At 32.2% G+C, this 26,168-nt stretch overlaps 2 protein-coding genes across 3 annotated transcripts; both read left to right on the top strand.

Annotated features, from left to right (window-relative positions):
* The first annotated feature begins 7,300 nt into the window (after positions 1-7,300).
* Positions 7,301-13,086, top strand: LOC107416903 (C-type lectin receptor-like tyrosine-protein kinase At1g52310). 2 transcript variants are annotated; one of them, XM_016025454.4, is made up of 7 exons: positions 7,301-7,521; positions 7,602-7,619; positions 7,828-7,915; positions 8,026-8,083; positions 8,973-9,398; positions 9,539-10,109; positions 12,179-13,086. In XM_016025454.4, the coding sequence occupies exons 1-7, from the start codon at positions 7,418-7,420 to the stop codon at positions 12,702-12,704; spliced, it is 1,791 nt and encodes a 596-aa protein (XP_015880940.3). In that variant the 5' UTR covers positions 7,301-7,417; the 3' UTR covers positions 12,705-13,086. The 2 variants fall into 2 exon arrangements, with proteins under 2 accessions (XP_015880940.3, XP_015880941.3); XM_016025455.4 differs by lacking the exon at positions 7,602-7,619 and having other exon boundaries at positions 7,302-7,521.
* Positions 13,087-14,622: 1,536 nt separating this feature from the next.
* LOC107416894 (G-type lectin S-receptor-like serine/threonine-protein kinase At4g03230) lies at positions 14,623-19,743 on the top strand. Its single transcript, XM_016025444.4, has 8 exons — positions 14,623-16,375; positions 16,822-17,325; positions 17,735-17,887; positions 18,072-18,283; positions 18,376-18,586; positions 18,711-18,948; positions 19,028-19,178; positions 19,257-19,743. Exons 1-8 carry the CDS (start codon positions 15,031-15,033, stop codon positions 19,563-19,565), a joined length of 3,123 nt encoding a protein of 1,040 aa, XP_015880930.1. The 5' UTR covers positions 14,623-15,030; the 3' UTR covers positions 19,566-19,743.
* The last annotated feature ends 6,425 nt before the right edge of the window (positions 19,744-26,168 follow it).

Genomic DNA, 26,168 nt, shown 5'->3' with positions numbered 1-26,168 from the left:
GATTTTGGATTTGATGATAATAATGGAACAAGGGTGCCTCAATTTAGAGAAGAAAGTGTTTTCATTCCCAGTATAGTTGTTCCTGATAGAGATATTGTTGATCCAGTAGTTGATGAACCAGTAGTTGGTCAGAATGAACTTATTGTTGAAGAGTAGGATATTCCAGCTATTGAAAATGCTGATGTACCTTTAAGGAGGTCACAAAGGACTAGGAGATCAGCTATTCCTGATGACTATGAGGTTTACTTGCAGGAGCATGAGTTTGACATAAGTGATGATTCAGATCCAGTCACTTATGAGGAGGCCATAAACAGTTCAAACTCAAATTTTTGGTTGGATGCAATGGAAGATGAAATGAAATCCATGGCATCAAATGGAGTTTGGGATTTGGTTGAGTTACCCGAGGGTAGCAAGCCTATTGGGTGCAAATGGGTCTTTAAGACTAAAAAGGACTCCAATGGTCAAGTGGAGAGGTATAAGGCTAGACTTGTAGCTAAAGGGTTTAGCCAGAAGGAAGAAATTGATTATACAGAGACTTTCTCTTCTGTATCCACAAAGGATTCTTTTAGAATCATTATGGCGATAGTGACATATTATGACTTGGAGTTGCACCAAATGGATGTCAGAACTGCTTTTCTGAATGGTGATTTGTATGAGGATGTGTATATGGTTCAACCAGTTGGCTTCCAGCAAACAGGAAATGGTAATTTGGTTTGTAAGCTTAAGAAGTCAATTTATGGTCTTAAGCAAGCTTCGAGACAATGGTATCTCAAGTTTGATGAGGTTGTCATCGGAAATGGCTTTAAAGAGAATGTGGTTGATAGGTGCATATATATGAAGGTCAGTGGGAGTAGTTTTATATTTCTGGTGTTGTATGTTGATGACATACTTTTGGCTACTAATGACACTGACCTATTGTTTAAGACAAAGCAGATGTTGTGCAACCATTTTGATATGAAGGATCTTGGTGAAGCTTCTTTTGTTTTGGGCATTAAGATTGTTCGAGATAGGACTAATTATGTGTTACAGTTGTCTTAAAGAGCCTATATTGATAAAATCCTTAAGAGGTTTGATATGCACAATAGTTCTCTTGGAAGTGTGCCAGCCACAAAGGGTGAAATGTTTTCTAAGGATCAATGTCCCAAGAATGATAGAGAAAGGATGGCGATGAAGAATGTTCGCTATTCTTCAGCAGTAGGTAGTTTGATGTTTGTTCAAGTATGTACACGGCCTGATATAGCTTTTGCTATGGGTGTGCTTGGTAGATTTATGAGCAATCCTGGTCCTATTTATTACCAAGCAGTTAAGAAGGTTTTAGGTATCTTTAGAGTACTAAAGATCATATGTTGACATATCGACGTACCAACTCCCTAGATGTTGTTGGTTATAGTGATGCAGATTATAAAGGGTGTGTGGATGATAAGAAATCTACCACTGGGTATATATTTATCATGGCAGGAGGTGCTGTATCTTGGTGCAGTGCCAAACAGTTAGTGACAGCATCCTTGACTATGGAGGTAAAGTATGTGGTGTGTTATGAGGCTACTCGTCATGCAGTTTAGATTCGGAATTTTATTTATGATTTGGAAGTGGTTGACTCCATTAAGAGGCCTATTATGATGTATTGTGACAATACTGCAGCAGTATCTTTCTCCAATAATTTAAAAGGTACCCCTGGTGCGAGGTACATTAATGTTAAGTATTTTGTGCTTAAGGAGAAAGTTGAAGAAGGCCTCATTACTGTAGTTCACACGCCTACTTACAGCATGGTGGCAGATCCACTGACCAAGGCCTTACCCGTAGGCATATTTGAGGAGCATGTGTCCCGTATGGGATTGTTAGACAGCTGAGATTGCTGTGGGTCAGTGGGAGTTTATTATAATTTCTGCAGTAATATCCATGTTGAGTATTATTTATTTATTTGAGTATTTTGATACATTGATGTATGTGGATCATTATTTATTTATAAGATGATTTATTACACATATTATTGCTCCTATATTTACAGGCCTGTTGAGACTATTAGTCTATGTATATGTGTATGTTGATCCACAAATACCATGGTAAGTCCCTACTACCTAGTTTGGGTATTGTTGTATCCTGTCGATACACAATATGCTTGGATGAAATGGTATTTGTGTGTTGGGGGATTGCACGTGGTTAGGTAAATCTTTACTACCTAGACTGAGTTTATGGCATGCAAAGTGCTCAGTTGAAATGGTATCATGTTTTGGGAGATTTACTTAAAGAATTTCTACTGTCTAGTCTAGTATATTGTTATGCCCTGTCGGTATGCTATATATTTAGATGAAATGACATTATGGTTCGGGAGATTCTGTAGTAAGTGAGTTTGGATTATATATATGATGATGATTATGCAGTCTAAGTGGGAGAATGTTAGACAAATAAATAATTTGTGGACTTAGCATAATCAATTGCTCACTTACAGGGCCTATTTATGTCATTAATGGGACTGGCTTATTTTATTATTTTGTAGTAGGGCCCTTGGTCACACACTTTCTATAAGACTCCAGTTGGCCCATTAGACTGGAGGACCAACTCTCTTTAAAAGCCCAATGGCTTATCCATATTTTTTTAGTATTATTATATTATTAAATTATTAGTATTTTGTGTGTGTAAAAAATTAATGGGTAAGTGTGACTTGCAGGGACTATAAAAGGTCTAGGGCAAGCAAATAAACATATGCCATACGGTATTCTGATATTAGTGTTTTCAGAGATCTGAGAGTGGTTTGAGCGTAGTGTGTTCATAGACACTACTTTACATTGTTTTCTGTTTTGCAGATAGTCGATTAATAGTTTATCAATGGCTACTTTCGGAGGGTAGTATTTTATACTTGATTGGAATTTATTATACGCATTAAAATCCTTAAAATTCTAACATATGTTTCTAAAATATGCCTGGAAGGATATTTCTCTATCAAATTTGATGTTTTTAACTTTAGAGTTGTTTTACTTGAGATAATGAATGGGAAGAGGAATACAAGATTTTATTAGTTTGATCGACCTTTCCGTCTCCTAGGATATGTAAGTGAATTTCCTCTTTTATTTAATCATTTCCAGTGATAAATTTGCTGCTTGTTTTGTAAGTTTATGTTTTTGCTTTTCTGTTTTTGATTAAACATACATAAATGATAAATGACTATTATTTTTATAATATGATAAAAAGAAAGAGGCTTGTAGTAACAAAATCTACCATAACTAGTTGCAAAACCACTATGTTCTCACACAAAATAAACCTAGAGTTAGAATCCACTCTCAATATAAGAATAAACAATAACAAAAATTCTAACATACATATTTGAAGTACAAGTCAATTAAACATAAGTAAAACCTTTAAAAAATTCCAAAACATAAAATATTATCAGAGGAGTAATTTGTATCTTATTTGTTTTGCACATAATATATATATATTTTTATTTAACATAAATATTATTTTCATAGGCATGGAGACTCTGGACGGGAAAACAAGGTATTGGAGTTAATGGACGAGGCTTTGCAGCAAAGAAGCTCAGTTTGTAAAGTTTGTAAAGGTTGGGCCGCTGTGTGTACAAGATGGTCCCAGTGACCGATCCACCATGTCAAATTTTATCACCATGATTGAGAGTGTATCTGCATATCTTCCAAGTCCCAAAGAACCAGCTTTTGTAATGAGAAGAGGCTTCTCTAGCACAGCTTCTTCTAGTGTACGAGAAACAAATATTGAAATTTTAATTACTCTTCAAGAAGACCGATTACTTTAGCCAAAAGCATAGGAACAAAAGGTGTATCGTGGAGGGAGTTTATAGGCTGGCTCAGGATTTTCGGTGGAGAATGATGGAAAGTATTGTTGTTTTATTATTATCTAACAAGTGTTTTTTTTTTTTTTTTCTTTTGCAATATATAATGTGTTAAAACTAGTATTAGAATGAAATATATAGTCATTCTGGCTTGTTTTATTTAAAACCAATTATTAATTCTAGCGATATTAGTTCAACATCATTTACCCAAAAAACAAAAAAAAAAAGATATTAGCGCAATGTCTAATTCCAACAGAGGCGCCAGGGAAAAAATTAGACAAAATTAAGAGGTATCTCATCTAGTCTTACTTGGATACCATGGGTCTAATTCCAACAGAGGCCTCAAGGACAAAATTAGACAAAATTAGGAGGTATCTCATCTAGTCTTAGTTGGATACCATGGGCAACGGCCATGGCCACCAACAACAAGAACAAAAGTTTTGTGAGCTTAGGCTAACGCATGTATTACCTTTGTTATTACCATGACCTTGAAATTTCTACGGTATAATCTTCAATAACCTTATTTTAGGTGAGTGGATTGACCAAACAATGATGCAAGTAGGCACTATGAATTTTTTTATGCAAGCAGGCACTGAGATCTTTTTTTTTCTTTCTTTAATTAATTAATTTCAAGTAATTAGGCCTATTTGACCAATTGGTTTTAAAATAGTTTTTTATTCTATAAAACAGAAAACTGTTTCCAAACAAAAATATATTTGTTTGGCCATTAGTTTTCAAAAATAGCTTTCAAAAAACAAAATTTAGAAAAAAAAATAAATTAATATTTTTACCTATTCTGAAAATAATAAAATACATATTATTTTAATTTGTTTTTTTATCGATTTCTTTAATCTGCATTTCTCTATCTCATAGAGAGAAAGTTGTAGAAATAAAATCTTATTTCAATTTTTTAGAATATCTAGAGAGAGAAAGTTGTAGAGAGAGAAAGATAGAATATTATATATTGATAAATGTATTCGACTAAATTTTCTCATTCTCTTATTTTTCCTTCTTTAAAATTTTTTTTTTTCAAATAGAACAATTTAAAAAATAGCTATTCATTTTTTCTTTTTTTTTGTTTTTCCTCAATCCTTTGTGAGTTTTACCAATTATTTTTTTATTATTTTCTTTTCCTCCGTTATAATCCTACTAATTTTTTATTTTATTATTATTTTTTAAATCTTACTTCTTTTATCAGTTTTTATTTTTTATTTTTGCAAAAATTTCTTATATCAATTTTTTATTTTGCTATTTTATTCTTTTTCATGATCACATACTCTCTCTCTCTCTCTCTCTCTCTCTTCTATTTTGCTCTTTTTCCTAATTTTCCATTTTTTCTTTATCAAATATATATGTATATATATATATATATATTCTTATGTATAGTTTTCCATTTTCTATCAAATATTTTTTTTTTCCAATTTTCCAATTTTTATTTTTATTTTTCATTATTTTTCTATTTTTCTATAAAATATTCTTTTTTTTTTCAATATCTCAATTTTTTTTTTCCTTATCTCCCATTGTATTTATTTTTTTCCTTTTCATTGTTTATTTTTGTTTTTACCTTTCCTTTGTAGCAGTGTCAAGAAAGTCTAATCATGTAGCTTGATTATGTTAGTAACATATATGTACTATCATTTGAGGATATACACTATGCTATTATTATTATTAATATTAATATTATTGATGACTATATTATTTATCCATTTAAGCACATCCTAAAGCAATTTCATTTTGGAAGAAATGATGTGAGCATTACAAGCTATTAGGAATTATATTGAACAAGTCAACTATCACTAGAGTGTTTTGTCATGCATTTGGAGGCTAAAAGTGCACATGTTAACACTAATCATAATGATCCTCTTTATATCCTTGATAAATCAACAAGCAATTTAAAGAAACGCACTGCATCATCTAGCAATTCTATTTCATCAACAAAAGTATTGATGAAATATATACAAACAACAAAAAAATTAGGGGAAAATTTAATCCCTAAAGTTTCAAAAATGTCATTATCTCCTTTCAGGTTTCAAAAAGTCTTCATTTTTATTTTCTGTTATTTCATTCACACCCTTCAGAATAATTTCATCTACACTTCCTATAATAGTATAAGTTGTAATTTCAAAATTTAAAAGATTAAATTGAAATTAATGTAAACCTTGATGGCTTAGATGAAATATTCCCCAAAAAATATATAGCTATATATATATATATATATATATTATATATAATGTTAATGAATTAATATAAAATTAAAAAAAATTTCAACAGAAAATAAATATTATATAATATTTTAATATATATATTTTATATATAATTGGTTAATATGTGAATGCATTAAGATATATATATATATATATATATATATATATATATATATAAATTATAGCTATATATATTATATATACGGTTCTTGTATGTAAAAAAAAATAAAAAAAATCGTTTTATGTACAAAAAAAAGTAGAAAAAAATAAAAACTTTTTTTAAAAAAAATTGAAAGCTGTTTAGTCAAATATGTTTTTTGATTTTTGTTTTGAAAATTATTTCCAAACATTAATGATCAAATATTCTTTATTCTCATTAAACAAGAAAATATTTTTTTATTTTCTATTTTGAAAATAAAAAACAAAAAACATGACCAAATAAGACCTAACAATTTTGTTGGTTCGGAAGTTATTAAAAATTTGAATCATAAGCAAATGGAAGCGCAATCTTACAAATTTAGAGCAAGTGCCCCTTCAATATATTTTTTTTCTTTGAAAAAAGCATATTATATTCATTGTTTGAGAAATAAGTTTTTATGGCCCGCCCTCGTTGGACTTCTCCAAAAGTGATAAATAAATAGTATTTTTTTTTGGGGGGTAAATAGTACCATTTTTTTGGGGAAAAATATTCATTGTATTCTTTATATTTACAAAAGAATCATTTTAAATGTTTGAAAAAAAAAAAAAAGAAGAATCGTTTTAAAAGTTATTATTACTTTCTTCCAAGAGCTACTATATATATATATATATATATATATATATAAATTTACAACATTTTCCCGACTAAATTTTCATTTTTAAACCAGTTATTGGTGTCTATATTTGTAAGATCTCTATTTTATTAAATTAATTATTTTTTTTTATTTTTAATAAAAGTTAAGTATTTTTCTGCTAAGAAAAAAAGCTTGTAGTTTGACTAAAAGTTTTAGCAAAGTATTTTTCGGCTAAAAAAAAAAGGCTTCTAGTTTAGCTTAAAATTTTTGCTAGCAAATCCTAATTTAAAGTATTAAATTATAAAATTTTTCATACATAATTATTAGTTTAATATAAAGGTCAATTTATATTATCATAGCTTTTAAAAACATATTTTGTTAGTGAATGATGTCTCGAAACAAAATTTTTAATTTAGAGGCGAAACTCAAAAACATTTTTGCATTCATATGCCCCTTTTTTTTTTTTTTTTGTGAGAATTATTATGCCCTCTGTTTGGTAGGTGAGAAACTCTAGTAAATGCGTTAAAAAAAAAAAAAAAAAAAAAAACAAAATTTAGAAAAATGGAATTGATATTCATTTTCCTGAATCCAAAATTACTTGTCATTCTGGGACCCCCAACGAATTCAAGAACCTCACCTGTATGGTTGCGCCTCAGACCCAGCATTTGCTGCTCTCTGTTTTTGTTTTCTTCCAACTCGTTAATTCATTTTCTTCTAGTTTCGCAGGTTTTCTCCGCAGCCAAAAGTAAGCCGCCATTTGTTTTTTTTTTTTTTTTTGTTTTTTTTTTTGTTTTTTTTTTTGTTGCTTAGTTAAACCTCTGACAGGTGGTTTATGATTTCAGGGTAAGCAACTCTTGTGCTTTTGCGTACATGGCTTTCATTATTTTCCCTTTTGGCTTCTGAGAAAATGAACCAGAAGGAAAAAAAAATAAAATTCAGAACTAAAGCTAAATTTAGGCATAGCTTAGTGATATTTGTTGCGCATTTTAGTTCTTACGTTTGAATTACCTACTTAGTTTTGCCGTTTGTTACTTGACATTTCTCATTCTAGGGTTGCGATGGAAGTGAAAATTGTTGCTCAGCAATTGGCTTTGCTTTTGATTGCTAGTGTTTTATACGATGCATATGCTTCGGATATGGTAAGAAATCAGATAGAAATGCATTTGAATTCTGCTGTTACTGTTTATATATTTCAAAAACCAGAAATGTTAGCTTGTGAATCCATATACTGAAGCTTCAATCTTCTTAGATTCTTAACAAGTTGATTCATAGGCGATTGGAAGCTTCTAGGAGTGAAGGAAGTAAAGGTCAGATTTTATTTTTTATTTTTTCAATGTTAATAAATAATTTTGTGATGTGCTGTACTTGAAACTTTTAGCATGATTTGTTGCTTTGATTTTGCTTTAAAAAAAAAAAAAAAGAAAAAGGAAAAAAAATCAGATTTATATATTGTCTTATGGCTTGGTTGGGTTTTGTTATATTGTGAATAACTTAGAGAATTTTACTGAAGGAATTTCACAACACAGAAAATTAGTGGCATGTTCCATTAGCTGTAAGTGTAGGTTATGTAAATATACGAATATAGGAGGATTTGAGACAACCTGTTCATGATTCAACTAATGAAGCATGCAAATTCTGTGAAGGAACTATAGTTAACAGGGCTTGACCTATTTAAACCCAATTCATAGAAGGACTGTAATAGAACGAAATGTAAGTCTTCAGCACCACACAAATCAAAATATAAAGAATCACTAGGGAATGATGACTAAGTTGTTTGATGAACTGGATCATGGTCTACCCATGGAGCATAATACTCTTGTTATTGACAATGATCACAGCATGTGACAAAAGATGAATTTTGTCTTTAAATAATTTTTCATGATTATGCATAAAAATGACAGGTGTAAACCATGTAATATGTAAGAGCAGAATACCTTAGTTGAATGCTCTTTCATATGCTGCATTAATTCACTTCCTTTGCCTATGTTAAAAAACTGCTTTCTAAGACACATTTGTAATGTTAGAATCTTCCTATTTCAACATTGACATTATTTACTGTATTATTTAATAATTCGTAAACTTGTCTGAGCATAAAAATCTGTTGTTTGATTTTATATATATTTGCTTTTTCTTCATGTATCCTTGATTTTATTCTCTACTTTGTATGCTTCAATAATTTAATTTCTCTGTAAACAGCACCGTGCCCAACTGGTTGGACGATTGGTCCCAGTAAAAGCAAGTGCTTTGGTTATATTGGAACTTCCCTATCATGGAATGGGTCAGAGACCCATTGTAATAGTTATGGCGGACATTTAGCAGCATTGGCAATGTCTGAAGAACTAAACTTTGCTGAAAATTTATGTGGGAAAACCACTAATGGCTGCTGGGTTGGAGGAAGACGTGTCAAGTCCACTTTTGGCCTTGGTTGGAAGTGGTCGGATAATACTTCCCAGTGGAATGAGTCTATTTTTTCTTTGGTGTCCCTCCAGTCCAATTGCAGTAGTTTGTCTTGTCACAACAATGTATCAGTTGATTTTTGTACATTGGTGATTAATGGATCTGCATCTCTCTCTGGTGAAAATTGCAATAACTCTCGTGAGTTTATATGCATGGTTGAAATAGGTATGTCTTGACTCCTATGTCAAAGACACTATATTGTTTACTTAAATATTAGGTTCTCCTATTCCTGTATTTCTCCAAAACCTAATATTGTAGGTTAACCTACAGAGCATGATTCCCTTTTTTGCTGTTGTTTCTTTCAGGGAATAAGTGCTACCACTTGCATTGCCACAAAGAATATCTTATCATTCTAGCTCTTGTGAGTGGGTTGATCCTCTTCACAACTTTAGCTGTAGTCATTTGGCTTCTTGCATATAAGCGGAGCAAGAAGCGCAGACACTCTCGCAAACTAACTAACTCTGCAGCTTTGGCATTAGTTCCCCTGTCGTGGAAAGTTTTCCCAAAAGATGAACTTAGGTCAATTACAAAGAACTTCAGTGAGGGAAATCGTCTTCTTGGAGATGCCAAGACAGGTGGCACATATTGTGGACTTCTACCTGATGGTTCAAGGGTGGCGGTTAAGAGGTTAAAGAGGTCTAGTTTTCAGAGGAAAAAAGAGTTCTATTCTGAAATTGGAAGGGTTGCAAGGCTTCACCATCCAAATTTGGTTGCTGTGATAGGTTGCTGCTATAATCATGGTGACCGCTACATTGTCTATGAGTTTATAGTCAATGGGCCATTAGACAAATGGCTTCACCACATTCCAAGGGGTGGTCGGAGCTTAGATTGGACCATGAGAATGAAAATTGCCACTACTCTTGCTCAAGGAATTGCGTAAGTTATAACTTTTTTTCTTTTGGTTGGCATGCTTGCATGCAGGGTTGGGTTGGGGGGATTCAAATTCCATTTTTATCTTTATAAGAATTAAGACCCAAACACTTTAAAAGAATAATTTTCACCCCTGAATTTTGAGAATGTGATAAATAGGCTCTTCTAATAATAGTTATGATGAAATCTAAATGTAACTTGTAAGTATAATGTTCATCTCTTAATGTTTGTCCATAATTCTGGTACCTTTAATTTTTCTTTCCAATGTTCATGCATGAGCAATTTTCTCATTTTTTTGCTGCCCCACTATTTCTGTCTTCTAACTCAATTTAGGAAATAACATCATTTCTTATTAACATTCTATGAAGTGTCATTTTCCCCAAAACTATTTTCATATTCTAAAGTACACTAATTCAAATATCTTAATTCAAATATCTTCTTCTTTGCAAATTTTGCTTCATTTTAAAAACCATGTTTCTTATTTTGTTTAATTTCTTTATCAATTTGTGAGTCTGATTACAGCCTTTGGGATACATTAATTGGACATTTTTAATTTTTGGTTTGTTGGAGGATCATTAGATAAATGAATTACATAACGGTAGGTAGAACTTGCTTTTGATAGACTTTCACTGTTAGATGAAGGCAAGATTCAGTTCAAGGTCCCCAGTACAATGTCAAGGAGCTATATTAGCTAAACAAACTAGCACCTTCAACTTTTGACAAATTATTCAACCATATTGGTGCAGAATTTTTCCTGATATGAAGTTTTGTTTTATGAAAAAAAAAAAATCATGGTTATTTTTTTTATGCATTGGTATGAGAACAACTATTTTACAAATGTGTTACTAGTTGCAGTGAAAGACTGAGTGCTACTAAAATTGAGGGATAGAGATAGCTTAGGCTCGCCAACTTTAAAAAATATATCTTAAGTGAGATCACATTGAACCACTAGAAAGTGATGTAACTGAGCTTTAGGATTACCCTATCAGTCTTAGTGGTGCAGAAAACTATAATAAGAGTTTTATTAACAATTGTTCTTTAATATGGATGTTGAGTAATCTTGTATTTCATTTGTGTTTAGTTTGGTTTGGGTTTTATTTCCAACCTTTGTTAGTTTCCTTATTTTATCCGTTTCCCTTTTAAATTAGTTTAGTTTCCTTTTCCAGTTTGTTATGTTATTAAGTATGCTCTCTAGAACCCTAATACAGACTTGATTGAGATCATGAATTTTCGTATAAATGTGTTCCCCCCCCCCCCCCCCCCCCCCCCCCCTCCTCTAGTGTTTTTCTCTATCTTCCCTCTTATTTTTGTCTATTTCTCCCTATGTTCGTCTACTTTTATTCCTTCATCTATTTTCTCCCTTCTTTGTCAAACTCTATGTGAAGTTTTCTCTCTATCCTGGTCCTACATCTACATCAAGCCTGTAGTCTAAAATCTAAAGGGACATGACCTTAATACATCTTTTCCTGATTGCATGTGCAGTTGTTTACTTTATTTGTTAGTATTTTCTTCCACATTTTTGAAGCTTTAAGTAGCCAATGCCCCTATTAAAGTTGTGTCTTCTTGACAAGGGAATATGGCTGTAGATTTTAACTGCTGAGTATGAGCATGTTTTTAATGCATCCTGGAATATTTTCTGGTGATTGATAATTATGTAGAAAGCATCCTTTTCAGTATGCCAGAAAAGATTTCTGTATAATTGTACATTGAGTGATGCTTCTGGTAGGAAATCATTCTGATTCAAGTGGGGGTAATTATTTGTATTTTCAGGTTAAATACATAAACTTAGGAAGACAATAAATAAACAGCTTCTACATATTTTCTCTAATACATGATATGAGAGTAGCTTCTAAGACAAAGAGGGAGTTGGTTGTCAAATCCCAGTTAATTGCTCCTGGTAAACTTTTATATATAAGATTGTTGGAATAATACCGTTTGTTTTCTTTGTGAAAAGTCCTTGTTTATATTTCATCCTTATAATGTTTTAGCATGTAACTACTCCTCCCTTTTTGAAGTTGTTTGAGAGATGCTGATAACATATTTAATTGGTTCTTACCTGTTCTTTCTTAAAAAAGGTTTCTGCATGACAAGGTTAAACCACATGTTGTGCATCATGATATCCGTGCCAGTAATGTGCTGCTTGATGAAGAGTTTGGAGCACATCTAATGGGTGTTGGTCTCTCGAAATTTGTGCCCTATGAAGTAATGCATGAGAGAACAGTGATGGCAGGTGGCACATATGGATACCTAGCTCCTGAATTTGTCTACAGAAATGAGCTTACAACAAAGAGCGATGTATATAGTTTTGGTGTACTGCTGCTTGAAATTGTGAGTGGCCGTAGGCCTGCTCAGGCAGTGGATTCAGTTGGTTGGCAGAGTATCTTTGAATGGGCTACACCTCTGGTGCAAGCTCATCGGTACCCAGATCTCTTGGATCCTCACATAATATCATCTTCTTCTGTCATTCCAGAGGCTGCTATTATCCAGAAGGTGGTGGACCTTGTTTATGCCTGTACGCAGCATGTCCCATCTATGCGCCCCCGGATGTCTCATGTTGTTCATCAGTTACAACAGTTAGCCAATCCACCCATTGTAAAGTGAGTGCATTTGTTTTTCTGGTTTTTAAGTTTTTTAAGTTATATGTATGAGGAATGTAAAACTTGTAGGGATGGCAGGGAGAATCCCAGTTATTGGGGCTTCTATTTAAAATTTAGAGGCTGGTGGGAGGAATCCCAATTATTGCGGGCTGTAGTTAACCTTTTTAGAATCATATGGACAACACAACTAGAGATTTATACTAATATAGCTCTAAACCTTTAATGCAATCTAAATGTAAGCTCTCACTGGTTTCAAACAAATAATTGGCACTCCGCTGTTAGATGTATTATGTTACTTTCAACTGAAATGGGGGTAGATATGTAATTGCATAATTTCAGGTAGCTATGTTATTTTCATATATATATATGTATTTGTTTTTTGCTCTTTTCCTTTTTCTATTGAACGACAGATCTTGATAAACCTCGAAGTCTAAACAGATTCAATGAATAAATTGAAGCACTTGAATTGTTTATTATCTTTACAAATCCAGAAGCAGCTCTATATTGTCTAGTACAAGGTTAGATTTGCAGGTTCTGAATAGTCTTCCTGCGTTAACGGAGTTGCAAGGCCACTTGGTTAGCTCGTGATTGGAGGAGCTGACCAAGCAGCGTGACATTTTACATCTCTACTCGGCGCAAAAATGGTCAAAGAGATTCAAAAATGTAGAAATTTAGGTTTCATATAACTCAACACAAAGATATTAACGTGAAATTTATACAAAGTAAAAATATATTTTACTAGCAAAATTTATCCAAAGCCAATAGTATATGTTAGTAACCGTTACTCTTAAGTGGAGTCACCTACCAATCATTTACTGATATACCATATATTTAAATTACATTTAAATAATTGGTATATGATATTGGATAAAAAATATAATGTGTCATTACTTTGTCACATAGAGGGACAGTCCAGTCTTCTAATTTCCAAAGAAACAAGACAATGACCTTAAAATGCAGTCCGGATATTGACATATTCCAGGACAGAGCAGCTATCCAAACTCAAAGCAACTCAAAGTGCAACATCAAAACAAAGCATGTGGATGTTGTTCTGTCCTCACAAATATTTAAAGAGAAACACAGATATTCTCCATCCATATCGATGGAGGACAACCTTGTGGAAATATTATGTAATGAAAAATATTCTGCGAACCGAAGTGTTAAAAATGTAAATAAGGAATGCTCCAATGGCCTGACAGATCAAATTCCAGGGGCACTGTGTTTAGAAATACGAATTTACAAAGTCTCAAAATCCAGTGGGAACCACCATGAGAACCAGTCTGCAGTTCATCCACAGCATTCAGCTGCACATGTTTTCCAAATTCTTATTCCAATGCGGACTGACAAATAGTGGCCTCGTAAGACGTTACTGCATACCTTTTCTTTTTCTTTTTATCGAGGCCAACTAGAATAAAAAAGTTATTTTGTAAGCTTAGGTTCATGCAAGTATTACCTTAGAAGTTATAAAAAAGAAAAAAGAAAAAAAAAGAATGCACATTGACAATGGTCTTTGTCAGTCGTTATCATGAAAATTTTAATTGAAAAACCAAAAGAAGAGACAGATATTGTTTCATGAAAAGAAACCCGCCTAATACATTGTCAAATTTTTTCTCGAGGAAGAAAAAAAAAAAGACATGGGACCACAAAATGAAAGATGATAAAAATAAAATTAAAAAACATAATCAGACAAACAATGAGCAATAATTCAACTTAGTCTAATGTATTACCACTGAGATTTGCAGATTATTATTATTATTATATTATCCTCCCAACTGAAACAGTAACATCATAGATCCATTTACCAAATTGACCTTGAGATATTTGCTTTCCAAGATCGTTCAGACACTAGCAAAACATAGAATGAGTTTTCTCTATATACGGAGTCTAGGAAATCAAATTTGTTAAGTTGATGGTGGTGCCTGCCTCCGTTTGCTTTTTCATATTATGTTTCATGGAAAATATGTCTCTGTACGCTCTATAAATGAGCATTGTTTTCGCCTTTCAAATTCCTTCTGCTTATTTATCTCCCTTGCCTTTTTAACTTCAGGGCTTCATTCTTAACTATTGGATATAAGTGTCCTGCCACTTCAAATTATGAAAGAGAAAATGAATTTCACTCCAGCTGACCAATTAAGTCCTGGCAAATTGTCAACATCCTGTCAAGTTATGTGGGGACATTCTAGATAATGAAAAACAGCAGGAAGAGCACTCTTCTAGAAAGTAAAGTCTTTTGAATCTTGGCAGCAGCTTCTGTGGAAAAGTTGGGATTAGCTTTTTACTGTTTGCCTCCTGGTTCAGAAGAAAAATCCAGACACTTACATTCTATAAACATGGTAAGCAAAAGAAAGAAGATTGGAAGAATAATCATCATTAGTTGGTCGGTAAATGACATGTCGCATATCTTCTTTTTGTACACATTCTTGTTATGCACTTCTTTTCTATGTTGCTCAGCTAAAGACAGCATCACATCATACAGTTTCCTTAGTGATGATTCAAGGGGGACTACTCTGGTTTCATCGGGACAAAGATTTGAATTAGGATTTTTTACTCCTAATGGAAGCCCCGATAATAGAAGATATGTTGGAATATGGTACTATGGGTTAAGTCCTCGGATAGTTGTTTGGGTTGCCAACCGAGATAGCCCTCTTTCAGATACTGGTGGTGTTTTTACCATCGCAGACGATGGTAATCTCAAGGTATTAGATAAAAATGGGGAAACTTACTGGTCCACTAGGATTGAAAGATCATCATCAATGAACAGGATAGCAATGATACTGGATACTGGGAATCTTGCACTGACCTATGAAGAGCAGCAGAACAACTCTGTTACAATTCTCTGGCAGAGTTTTGAAAATCCAACTGATACCTTTCTTCCGGGAATGAAGTTGGATGAAAATTTAGTATTGACTTCATGGAAAAGTTATGATGATCCAGCAGTAGGGAACTTTTCATTTCAGCAAGATCAAGAAAGAATGAACCAAGTCATCTTATTGAAGAGATCTGTTAAGTACTGGAGGAGTGGAATCTCAGGTAAATTCATTGGTCTCAATGAGATGCCTTCTGCAATACTTTACTTGCTATCAAATTTCACCTCTACGGTAGTCCGTAATAACTCTGTTCCATATCTCACATCATCATTATACATTCATACAAGACTTGTAATGAGTTTTTCTGGCCAAATTCAGTATTTTTTGTTGGATACTCAGAAGGTTTGGTCATTGATCTGGGCAGTTCCCAGAGATAAGTGCAGTGTGTTTAATGCTTGTGGAAATTTTGGTAGCTGTAATAGTAAAAATGACCTGATCTGCAAGTGTTTGCCTGGTTTCAAGCCAACCTCACCAGAAAATTGGAATACTGGAGATTATTCAGCTGGATGTGCGAGGAAGTCAATTACATGTGGCAATACTGCTAAGGGTGACACATTCTTGAACCTAAAGATGATGAAAGTTGGAGACCCTGACTCTCAATTTAATGCAAAGAATGAAATGGAGTGCAAAATTGAATGCCTTAACAACTGTCAGTGCCAAGCTTATTTATATGAAGAAGCTGACATGACACGACGGGGTGGAACTGGTAGCTCTACATGTTGGATATGGTCAGAGGATCTTGACAATCTTCAGGAGGAGTATGACAGCGGCCAGAATCTCCATGTACGTGTAGCAGTTTCAGACATTGGTAAGAATCTTTCTTTCTAAAAGTTCCTTGAGTTATCTTGACTATCCAAAAATTTCAAGCAATTTGGTAATGGTACTTCTATGTTGACAAAGCAGCGTAAGTCGGATAATGTTTTATTGTTAAACCTCTAAAGCTTCAATCATTATAAATGGACTCCAAATTAAGGGTGGCCTTACACCTTAGTAATGAAGGTAGGCCATTCAGAGCCAACAGAAGTTATTGTCTAGTATATTGATATTGAAAGAATGATAAGATATGTGAGATAAGATGTGCTTTTGGCCAATTTCCATTAGTACCCTATTTTCTGTTAACAACAAGAATTGCAATTGATAGATTTACCATGGTTTCAAAAGTTTGTGAATCAAAGTGGATCAGCTTATTATTCTTTATGACTAGCCTTAGTTCCTTTTGGTTTTTTATATTACAAGTAGATTGTCTTTCTGCAGAATCAACAGCAAGGAGCTGTGAAACATGTGGCACAAACCTGATCCCTTATCCCCTTAGCACTGGACCAAAATGTGGTGATCCCTTGTATTACAGTTTTCGCTGCAACAGCTCCAGTGACCAGGTTAGCTTTGAGACACCCAGTGGCGCATATCAAGTTGTAAGCATCAATCCAGACACACAGAAATTTGTCATCCAAACCAAAGAAGCAGATAATTGTAAAAATAGTTTAAGAGGCAAAACTCTGCTGCTCAACCAAGCATTACCATTTCATTTGACCGGAAGGTGTAATGCTGATCTAGCCAATTCTAGTTCTGAAATATCATTTAAAAATGGAGACATAGTAGAAATTTCATGGGATCCACCATTGGAGCCACCTTGTTCTTCCTCTGCTGACTGCCAGGATTGGCCTAATTCAACTTGCAGTGCAACTCAAAAAGGAAAGAACAGGTGCATCTGCAACATAAATTTTCGATGGGATAACTTGAAATTGAAATGTACTGCAGGTATCAGTTTATAATAAGAAAAATTAGTCAATTATTTTCCTTTTATTGGTAAATTTTGGTTATTGATGAAACTAATTTAGACCAATACAGCTACTGGCAGCAATTCTACCATTTAGGATTTTGTTATTGAGAATGATTTTAACTCGTATGAAAGGGGAGAGATATTCTTTTCTGAATGCATCTTCATCATATTCTAATATATAAAATAAACTACGCATGGCAAATCTTTTGTAGTTTTCTTTGCAGTCGTATATTAATCAATTATTAAATCAAGGAAGACAGGTTTTATTTACTTTTTAGATAAAAACAAATTTTCTTTACTTGTTATGCATATTGTCATGCAATCTCTGACTGACTATAGCACATTCATAATATTATCCAAGTGACGTGTCCCTTTTAATGTATGCAGGTGATGATTACAGTAAGGAAACTGGTGGGAGAGGAAAAATGACCTTGGCTCTGATCATTGGGATAACTTTTCCAAGTATAATTTTGCTAATTATTCTCTCAAGCACTATTTTTTATATCTGTTTACGGAGAAGAAAGGTTGTCAAGAGACAAGGTAAACAGAAAGCCTAGGCCAGTATTAATAAATACATATATATGTGTGTGTGTGTGTGTGGGTGTGTGTGTGTTTGTTTGAATATGAATCCAACCTGAAAAGACGGAACTAACCAATTTTAGCTGTATAATTTGATATGAACTGTAAGTAACTAAAATGAGGAGTTTTATTTTTTGAAATTCAGATAGCGGGGGAAGTATGCAAAAGAATGCAGTTCTTCACTTATATGACTGTGAGAGACGTGTTAAAAGCTTGATTGAATCAGGAAGGTTTAAAGAGGATGATGCAAAAGGCATAGATGTACCTTTCTTTGATTTGGAAAGCATACTTGCTGCTACAGCTTACTTTTCCAACGCAAACAAGCTTGGACAAGGGGGGTTTGGACCTGTATACAAGGTAACTAACCCTTCCATTAATACTCATATAGATTTAAAATAACTGCTTCCTGTTAAACAAGGAGATGTCTGTTTGGAACTGGCAAATATCAGGGTAGCCTTCCAGGAGGACAAGAAATTGCTGTAAAGAGGCTCTCAAGTGGTTCCGGACAAGGCCATGAGGAATTTAAAAATGAAGTTCTGCTGATTGCCAAACTTCAACATCGGAATCTGGTTAGACTTTTGGGTTATTGTGTTGAAGGAGAAGAAAAGATGTTAATCTATGAATACATGGCCAACAGAAGCTTAGATTCTTTCATATTTGGTTAGTCATTTGATTATATTTCTAATGATTTTTTACTGCATAATATGTTGTATATTTATTGATAACAAAAAAAAAAAAAAAAAAAAAAAAAAACTAATGATGCTATAAAAATGGAAAATGAAAGATAGAAGGCTGTGCATGATATTGGATTGGGACATGCGCTTTAACATCATTTTGGGAATTTCTCGAGGACTTCTCTATCTTCACCAAGATTCGAGGTTAAGAATTATTCACAGAGATTTGAAAACCAGCAACATTCTACTAGATGAAAAGATGAACCCCAAGATTTCAGACTTTGGTTTGGCAAGGATTTTTGGAGGCAATGAAACTGCAGAAAACACGAAAAGAGTAGTCGGAACCTAGTAAGTTTACTAAGATTTATATAAATTATCAAAACTTATCTGCTAAAGGTTCTCTTATTCAGCTGTTGTTATTTTGCAGCGGCTATATGTCTCCAGAATATGCATTAGATGGGCTATTTTCAGTAAAGTCTGATGTCTTTAGCTTTGGTGTAGTTGTAATTGAAATTATCAGTGGAAAAAGGAACACAGGGTTTTACCAACCGGAGCAAGCTTTGAGTCTACTAGGCTATGTAAGTTTTTTGGTTTGCCATCTTCCACTTCCAAGCTAACACATACTCGTTTTTCTTAAAAGTAAAATTGTTTTACAGACATGGCATTTGTGGAAAGAAGACAGGGCCTTGGATTTAATTGAGGAGACATTAAGTGAAAGCTGCAAGAAAGAGGAGTATTTGAGGTGCATAACAGTGGGACTGTTATGTGTACAAGAGGACCCAAGTGACCGTCCGACCATGTCTCATGTAGTTTTCATGCTTGGCAGTGAAACCGCAACCCTTCCAACACCTAAACAACCAGCCTTTGTAGTTAGACGATGCCCTTCTAGCAAAGCTTCTTCTTCAAGTAAACCAGAAACTTGTTCCAACAATGAGCTGACTGTCACATTAGAAGATGGTCGATAGCCAAAGATGTTGTCAATGTCATTTCCATTAGTTATATCAAGTTGCCACCCGCCATCATTTGATATCCTCATATATTTATTGTAACAAACTTATTGTTTCTATTATTTCTGAAAAATGAATCATAACATTTTTAAATCATGAGACTCTAGACTGAAGATCATTCAAGACTTAAGAACCAGCAATGTTCTTCTACATAAGGAGATAAAGCAAATATATCAGACTTTGGCATCGCAAGGATTTTTGGAGGCAAACGAACTGATGCCATCACCTACAGAGTTTTTAGAACTTAGTAAGTATTTTTATATATGCAATATCATTGTCAAAATGCCTTCATAAGATATTGACCACCGTGATCTATCATTGTCAAACAAACTGATGTCATCACCTACAGAGTTTTTAGAACTTAGTAAGTATTTTTATATATGCAATATCATCGTCAAAATGCCTTCATAAGATATTGACCACCATGTCTATCATTGTCAAACAAACTGATGTCATCACCTACAGAGTTTTTAGAACTTAGTATTTTTATATATGCAATATCATCATCAAAATGCCCTCATAAGATATTGACCACCATGATCTATCATTGTCATGCAGAAGCTTAATATCAACAGAATATGCAATAGATTGGATTTTTCTCTATCAAATCTGATATTTTAGCTTTGGAGTTGTCTTAGTTGAGACAATTAGTAGAAAGAGGAATACAGGATTTTCAGGCCAACGGACCCTAGTACAAAACAAGCTGATGGCAAACAAACTGATGCCATCACCTACAGAGTTTTTAGAACTTAGTAAGTATTTTTAGGTGATGGCAAACTAACTGATGCCATCACCTACAGAGTTTTTTATATATGCAATATCATCGTCAAAATGCTTTCATAAGATATTGACCACCGTGATCTATCATTGTCATGCAGAAGCTTAATGTCTCCAGAATATGCAGTAAATTGGATTTTTCTCTATCAAATCTGATATTTTTAGCTTTGGAGTTGTCTTACTTGAGACAATTAGTGGAAAGAGGAATACAGGATTTTCAGCTCAACAGACCCTAGTATAAAACTCAAACTAGCAAAAAAATTTCTTCAAGCAAGAAACTTTTCTTTATTTACCAAACCTTAGCTGAAAATACAAGAAAATAGGGCATTAACCACAACCATATCCAGGGTACTTTAAGCTAAAACAACATTGTAACTAAGTTAAAACTTAGTAGTTAAAAATGGATTCAATCACAATAATTCATCGTTGCTACTACAAGTATAAACAAGAATGACATATTTCTAGAAGACTTTTGAATCCTCTGCCATCATTCTAAATTTTTTATAGGACCAGATAGCTAGACCAAATCTACGTATATCATTATATCTACTTCTATAAATGGCATATGAGAAGGGCTCACAAACATAAGGTGGAGGAGTCATTGCATGGAGAACGTTTTAGGTTTAGCAGTATGTCTTCCCCTTTAAACCTGGCACGACTAAGGTTTCCATATCCTTTACCTTGCTCCGATCAACAATTTTATTTAACCAACCATCTATGCGTTTACCACGGCCAAAGTAACGCTTGTGGAGCTTATAACTATGTAAGCATATAATTTATGTTCATGTGTTTCAGTTGAGATTCATACACTTTTCAGTGAGCTTGATGAATTTCTCTCGCTCAAAGACTACAACAAAGATTCTCTAAAATATATAAGCACGGGTCCGAAACCCAAATATGCCACCAACGTACTCTTGCATAGAACACTCATCTGGGCTGCAACTACTGAGAGAAGGAATGGGAGGATTTGATGGATAATGTGATCTGGTAAATTTGAAAGTTGGTCTTCTTCTCCTTCGTCCAGTCTGATTCTTTTGGTAGCCATACTGATTGGAGGAAACGGAACTTCTTCTTGGTTTAATAGGAGTGCAAACGAGCTAAGTCGAGTTTAGTATTAAGATTTTCAAGCTTGACTTGCATGATATACTTAATTTAGGTTTAAGGTAACGAACTTTTGAAATCTTGGCTTAACTCGTTCATGACAAGCTCGAGTTTAGTTCAATTCAATTTGTTTAAATATAAAAAAAAGTTAAAATTTAAACATTCGATATTATTTAATTTATTTTTATCACTAAATTATTAATAATTTTATTTATTATATTTTTAAAAAACATTATTTACGTATTATAAGTATTTAATATATTTAAATTAATAAAATAATTCATATAGAAACGTATATAATTAATAAATTCAAACTATTCACAAGCTATTCACTAAGTTATTTTTTTTTTCTTTTTTTTTTCTCATGATTGGCTTGTAAGTTTCATTTATTATTTAAGATTAACTCATTTTAATAATAAAACTGAATTGATCTTGAATTGGTTACGAGCTACTCGTACTTATTTACAACCTTATCAACCGATTTGATTCTTTTAGTAGCCATATATATATATATATATATATATATATATATATATATATATATATATATATATATATATATATATATATATATTTTTTTTTTTTTCCCCAAGGGCAGTCCAATTTTAATTTCTTATGGTGTAAAATATAATTACCCCTTTGCTCTTTTTTTATTCTTTTGGGTAGTTTTTGCAGCATTTGCTGCACTGCCACTCGAACTTGGGGGTGGGGTGCGCGCACAGAAGCATAGACTTGGCCGAACCGGCTACAACTGGACCGGTATGCCCCTCTGCTCTTTGAATTTACAAATGGCAACAAGCAGGCATGCCAAATCTGCTAAACTCGAACCAATTGACCACCGGTATCCATGCTCAACCCATATCCAATCTATATTCATTGTTTTTTTTTTTTTAATTACTATTATTATTATTTTTTTTTTTACTTGTTTAAATGATCTATAAACGAATCTAAGAACATCTCTAATAATGAATGCAAATTATGCTTATGTAACATAGATTTTAATATTGTTTAAATGTTTATGACATAAATATATATTTAATTTTAAAATTATTTTTCAATGATAATTTGAAAAAAAAAATCATTTATTGTGTTTTATTAATTACATATATTTTTTTCTTTTTAGAAAAATATTATCTTCTTGACAAAAGCAAATCCACCACAGGATATATGTTTACTTTTGTTGGAAGAGGTGTAAACTAGGTTTCAGAATTACAATATGTCATGGCTACTTGTACAACATAAGCCAAATATATTACAACTTTGTAAGCTAGCAAAGATCGATATGGTTTCAAATGCTACTAGAGGAGCTTGGACAAAAAAAAAAAAAAAAAAAAAAAAAAAAAAAAAAAAAAACACTTTGTTTTGTAATAGTGAAAGTGCTTTGCATTTAGCAAATAATGCAGTATATCACTCAAAGACAAAACACATATGAGTACCATTTCACTTTGTTTGTGAGAATGTGAAAGAAGAAGATAATATGGATCTACAGAAAATTCATACTAGAAACAACATAGCAGATGTTCTAACAAACCCAATTAGTACTGATAAGTTTATGTGATGTAGATCGGGAGGTAGAAAGGTTAAAGCAAAAATAACTTTAAATGGGAGATATATGACTGTAAAACATTTTTTGGATAAAGCCTTTCGACAAAGTCAAAGGCGGTGGCAATGCATTTGCTATCTATATACAGCACATTTCAAGCTCCAATAACGGCTTACAACCGGCATATATAGGTGGCAAAAATTATTTTTCTTTTCTTTCTCTGCTGCCTTCCTCCACTATAAATATATGTTTCACTCCCTTTATTTCATATACTTAGAAACAGAGAGAAAGAAGGAGAGTATTAGAGAGAAAAATTTTAAAAGGGGTTTCTCCTAAATACTTGTGTCCTTTTTTTTTTTTTTTTCCTTTTTTTGTGTAAGAGATAGAGTGTTTTCTCTTATTATAAAAAAGAAGGTATTATCAATTGTACCTTTTTTATTATATAGAGAAATTATTATATTCTTTTGTTGTAATAAAATTCTTCTACAATTATCTATTATTTTGTATGTATTTTATTTTGATATTCTTCACATAAATTTCTCACTTTTATAATTTTTACTTCATCTGTAATTGTATGTCTCATACCACAATATCCTAATATTGGTGAACATTAGAAAGTTTGGTTCAAAAGAATTTCAATTAAAAACAATTATTATAATTTAATAAAATGTTAAGGTAATGTTTGGATTACCACTTTCGGTAAGATAAGGAGTTTGGTAATGAACAATTTCAATTAAAAGAAAAAACGTTTTATTCTCACCAGCAAGCTTAGTTTCTTTCTTTATATAATCCACATTGGTTGATTTCATAAAATCTATACTCAAGTCACATTTCTCCGTAAAACAACAAACAAAAAGAAGAATTTTGTTGGAACATATTTTGTATGAAGAAATTTGTATTATTGACAGGGTAGTCTCAACAATTTTTAAGGCCCTAAGCAAAAAACAATATTGGGGACCTTAATTAAATATTATTTTTAATAAAATATATATTTTTAATATAAAATCATATTTTTTCTTTTTTTGCTTTAATGCAAAGTTATTAATTAAAATTTTATATTCAAGATTTGATAATAAATATTTTTTAATTGATAAAATTGCTAAATTGTTTAATATTGTTGAAACATAGTTGGACATAAATAATATTTTATTAATTTTAATTTTGAAAAGCTTCTTTCTCCTGAAGCTATACTAATAAACAATAATAAATCCATGCTTTGGGCAAAAAATTATTTTTTATATAAAGCTTAATATCTCAACTGCTATTTTTATTGATAAATTTTTTTTTTTTTTTAGACTTTTGGTTTTCAAAATAGATCTAATCAATTAATTTGAATTAAGATATAAAGAAAAAAAAATGAAAGCATAAATTAGAGAAATATAAAGTTTTGTTTTTTATGAACAGAAAGAACAATTATTAAATAACTAAAATCATAAATTCATAGACAATGAAAAAAAAAATTATTATGAGAATGAATAATATAAATTCATTAAACATAAATAATAACTTATAAATTTATTTTTTATTTTAAAATCATTAGGATCAAAATTGCAAATTATATACTAAAATTAGACAAATATGAAAGATAAGTGAATAAAAAATGATAAAAATAAATGAGCCTGATTAGAAAAAACGCATAACCAAACGAGAAAAAAGTGTATAAACAAGAGAAGTATTTAACATATTTTTCACTATTCTTTTATCATTAAAGTCTAATTAATTATGGTATATAAAATGTTTAATTAGATTTAATTGGTATTATTTTTCAAAAATAAAAATAATTAAAAATTATTATCGCAATAAATGATCAACTAGGAATCACATACAAAATAAATAATCAATCAGAGATAATTTAAAATTCTTTTTAAATCAAAATTTTTGTATTTTCAAAATAAATTAATAATTATATTTCCCATATATATATATATATATATATATATATATAAATAAGGCCGGCTACAACGAGGACCGACCGTATGAATTAAATCCGGACCGAAAATGTGTTGAAAATAGAAACCGTTGGATTTTCATATCTGGACTGAACGGTCCAGATTCAAGTTTCTTCACGTGTAAATTTTTGCCTTTCCCCTTCCCATTCGCACCTTTCTATTTTCTTCTCCTCTGCTTCCACAAACCCACCCACCCGTTCCAGCTACATTGAGCCACCACCAAGCTTGCACGCAAGCCATACCAGCGCACCATTTTCTGTCTTCAAGTTCCACCGGCCAGCCCAATTTTTTTGCTGGGAAAATTTTTCCAGTTTTTTGTCTTCATTGCTAAGTACATGAGTGAAGTTGTCAACCAAAATTTTCCCAGTGCATGTTTTATTACCCCTGTTTTTTTTTTTTATTTGTTTTAGAAAACCCATTTTCTAAAATTTTACCATGAATTGCTTAGATGGGAAGACAGTGGGAATTGAAATGTTAAAGTTTACATCATGACCATTTCCATCATTGACTGTAGATTAACTTAGAGTCTTTTAAGCAACTTTACTTTAGTAAGTTAAACATAAAATTCAATGAAGAAAAAGCCCAATATATATAAAAATATATTTATAACCCAGCAAATACATACATATGTAATTAAAGGAAAGATTAGCATACGGAAACCATTGCTGAACAGAAAATATCTGTCTTTCTTTCTTTTCTTTTCTTTTTTGGTGAATACTAGCTAAAAGAATGAATTAAATTTATGAAAAAAATTAGCATTTTTACTTTAATCAGTCCGGGTCACATTTCAAATTAGCAGCAACTAAATCACTAAAAAGAGAAATTAACCAAAACTTTAAGAAATTATTTATAAAAAAAAAAATCAAAAACTACCTATGGATAAAGGAACAAGTAATCAACATGAAATGAAGATTAGCGCCATAGATGGATCCCTCTGGAGACCATGATGAATATATATATATATATATATATATATATGGTGGTTGGCTCCCGAATGGTGGTTGCAATGGTGGGTTGGGAAGGGTGGAAGCAAGCTAGAAGAGGAATGTAGGTTGGGAGCTCGTGTGAGCTGCTGTGATTTGGAATTTTGGCAAAAGCTGATGCAAGCTGAAATGCAAGCTGATGCGAGAGGGAAGGAGAGCTTTGGGGAAAAATTCACACGTGACGAAGCTTGAATCTAGACTATTCATT

Source organism: Ziziphus jujuba, chromosome 4 (assembly GCF_031755915.1).
Source record: "Ziziphus jujuba cultivar Dongzao chromosome 4, ASM3175591v1".
In the NCBI taxonomy this organism is placed as follows: Eukaryota; Viridiplantae; Streptophyta; class Magnoliopsida; order Rosales; family Rhamnaceae; genus Ziziphus; species Ziziphus jujuba.
This window is presented reverse-complemented; position numbering and strand designations above follow the sequence as displayed.

Excerpts from the sequence above, each read along its gene's own strand:
- LOC107416903 (XM_016025454.4), top strand. The coding sequence starts at position 7,418 with ATGGTTGCGCCTCAGACCCAGCATTTGCTGCTCTCTGTTTTTGTTTTC. Across the intron at positions 8,084-8,972 it reads TAGGAGTGAAGGAAGTAAAG|CACCGTGCCCAACTGGTTGG; the intron begins GTCAGATTTTAT and ends CTCTGTAAACAG. Across the intron at positions 9,399-9,538 it reads TATATGCATGGTTGAAATAG|GGAATAAGTGCTACCACTTG; the intron begins GTATGTCTTGAC and ends TGTTTCTTTCAG.
- LOC107416894 (XM_016025444.4), top strand. The coding sequence starts at position 15,031 with ATGGTAAGCAAAAGAAAGAAGATTGGAAGAATAATCATCATTAGTTGG. Across the intron at positions 18,284-18,375 it reads GGTTTGGACCTGTATACAAG|GGTAGCCTTCCAGGAGGACA; the intron begins GTAACTAACCCT and ends GGCAAATATCAG. Across the intron at positions 19,179-19,256 it reads CTTTGAGTCTACTAGGCTAT|ACATGGCATTTGTGGAAAGA; the intron begins GTAAGTTTTTTG and ends ATTGTTTTACAG.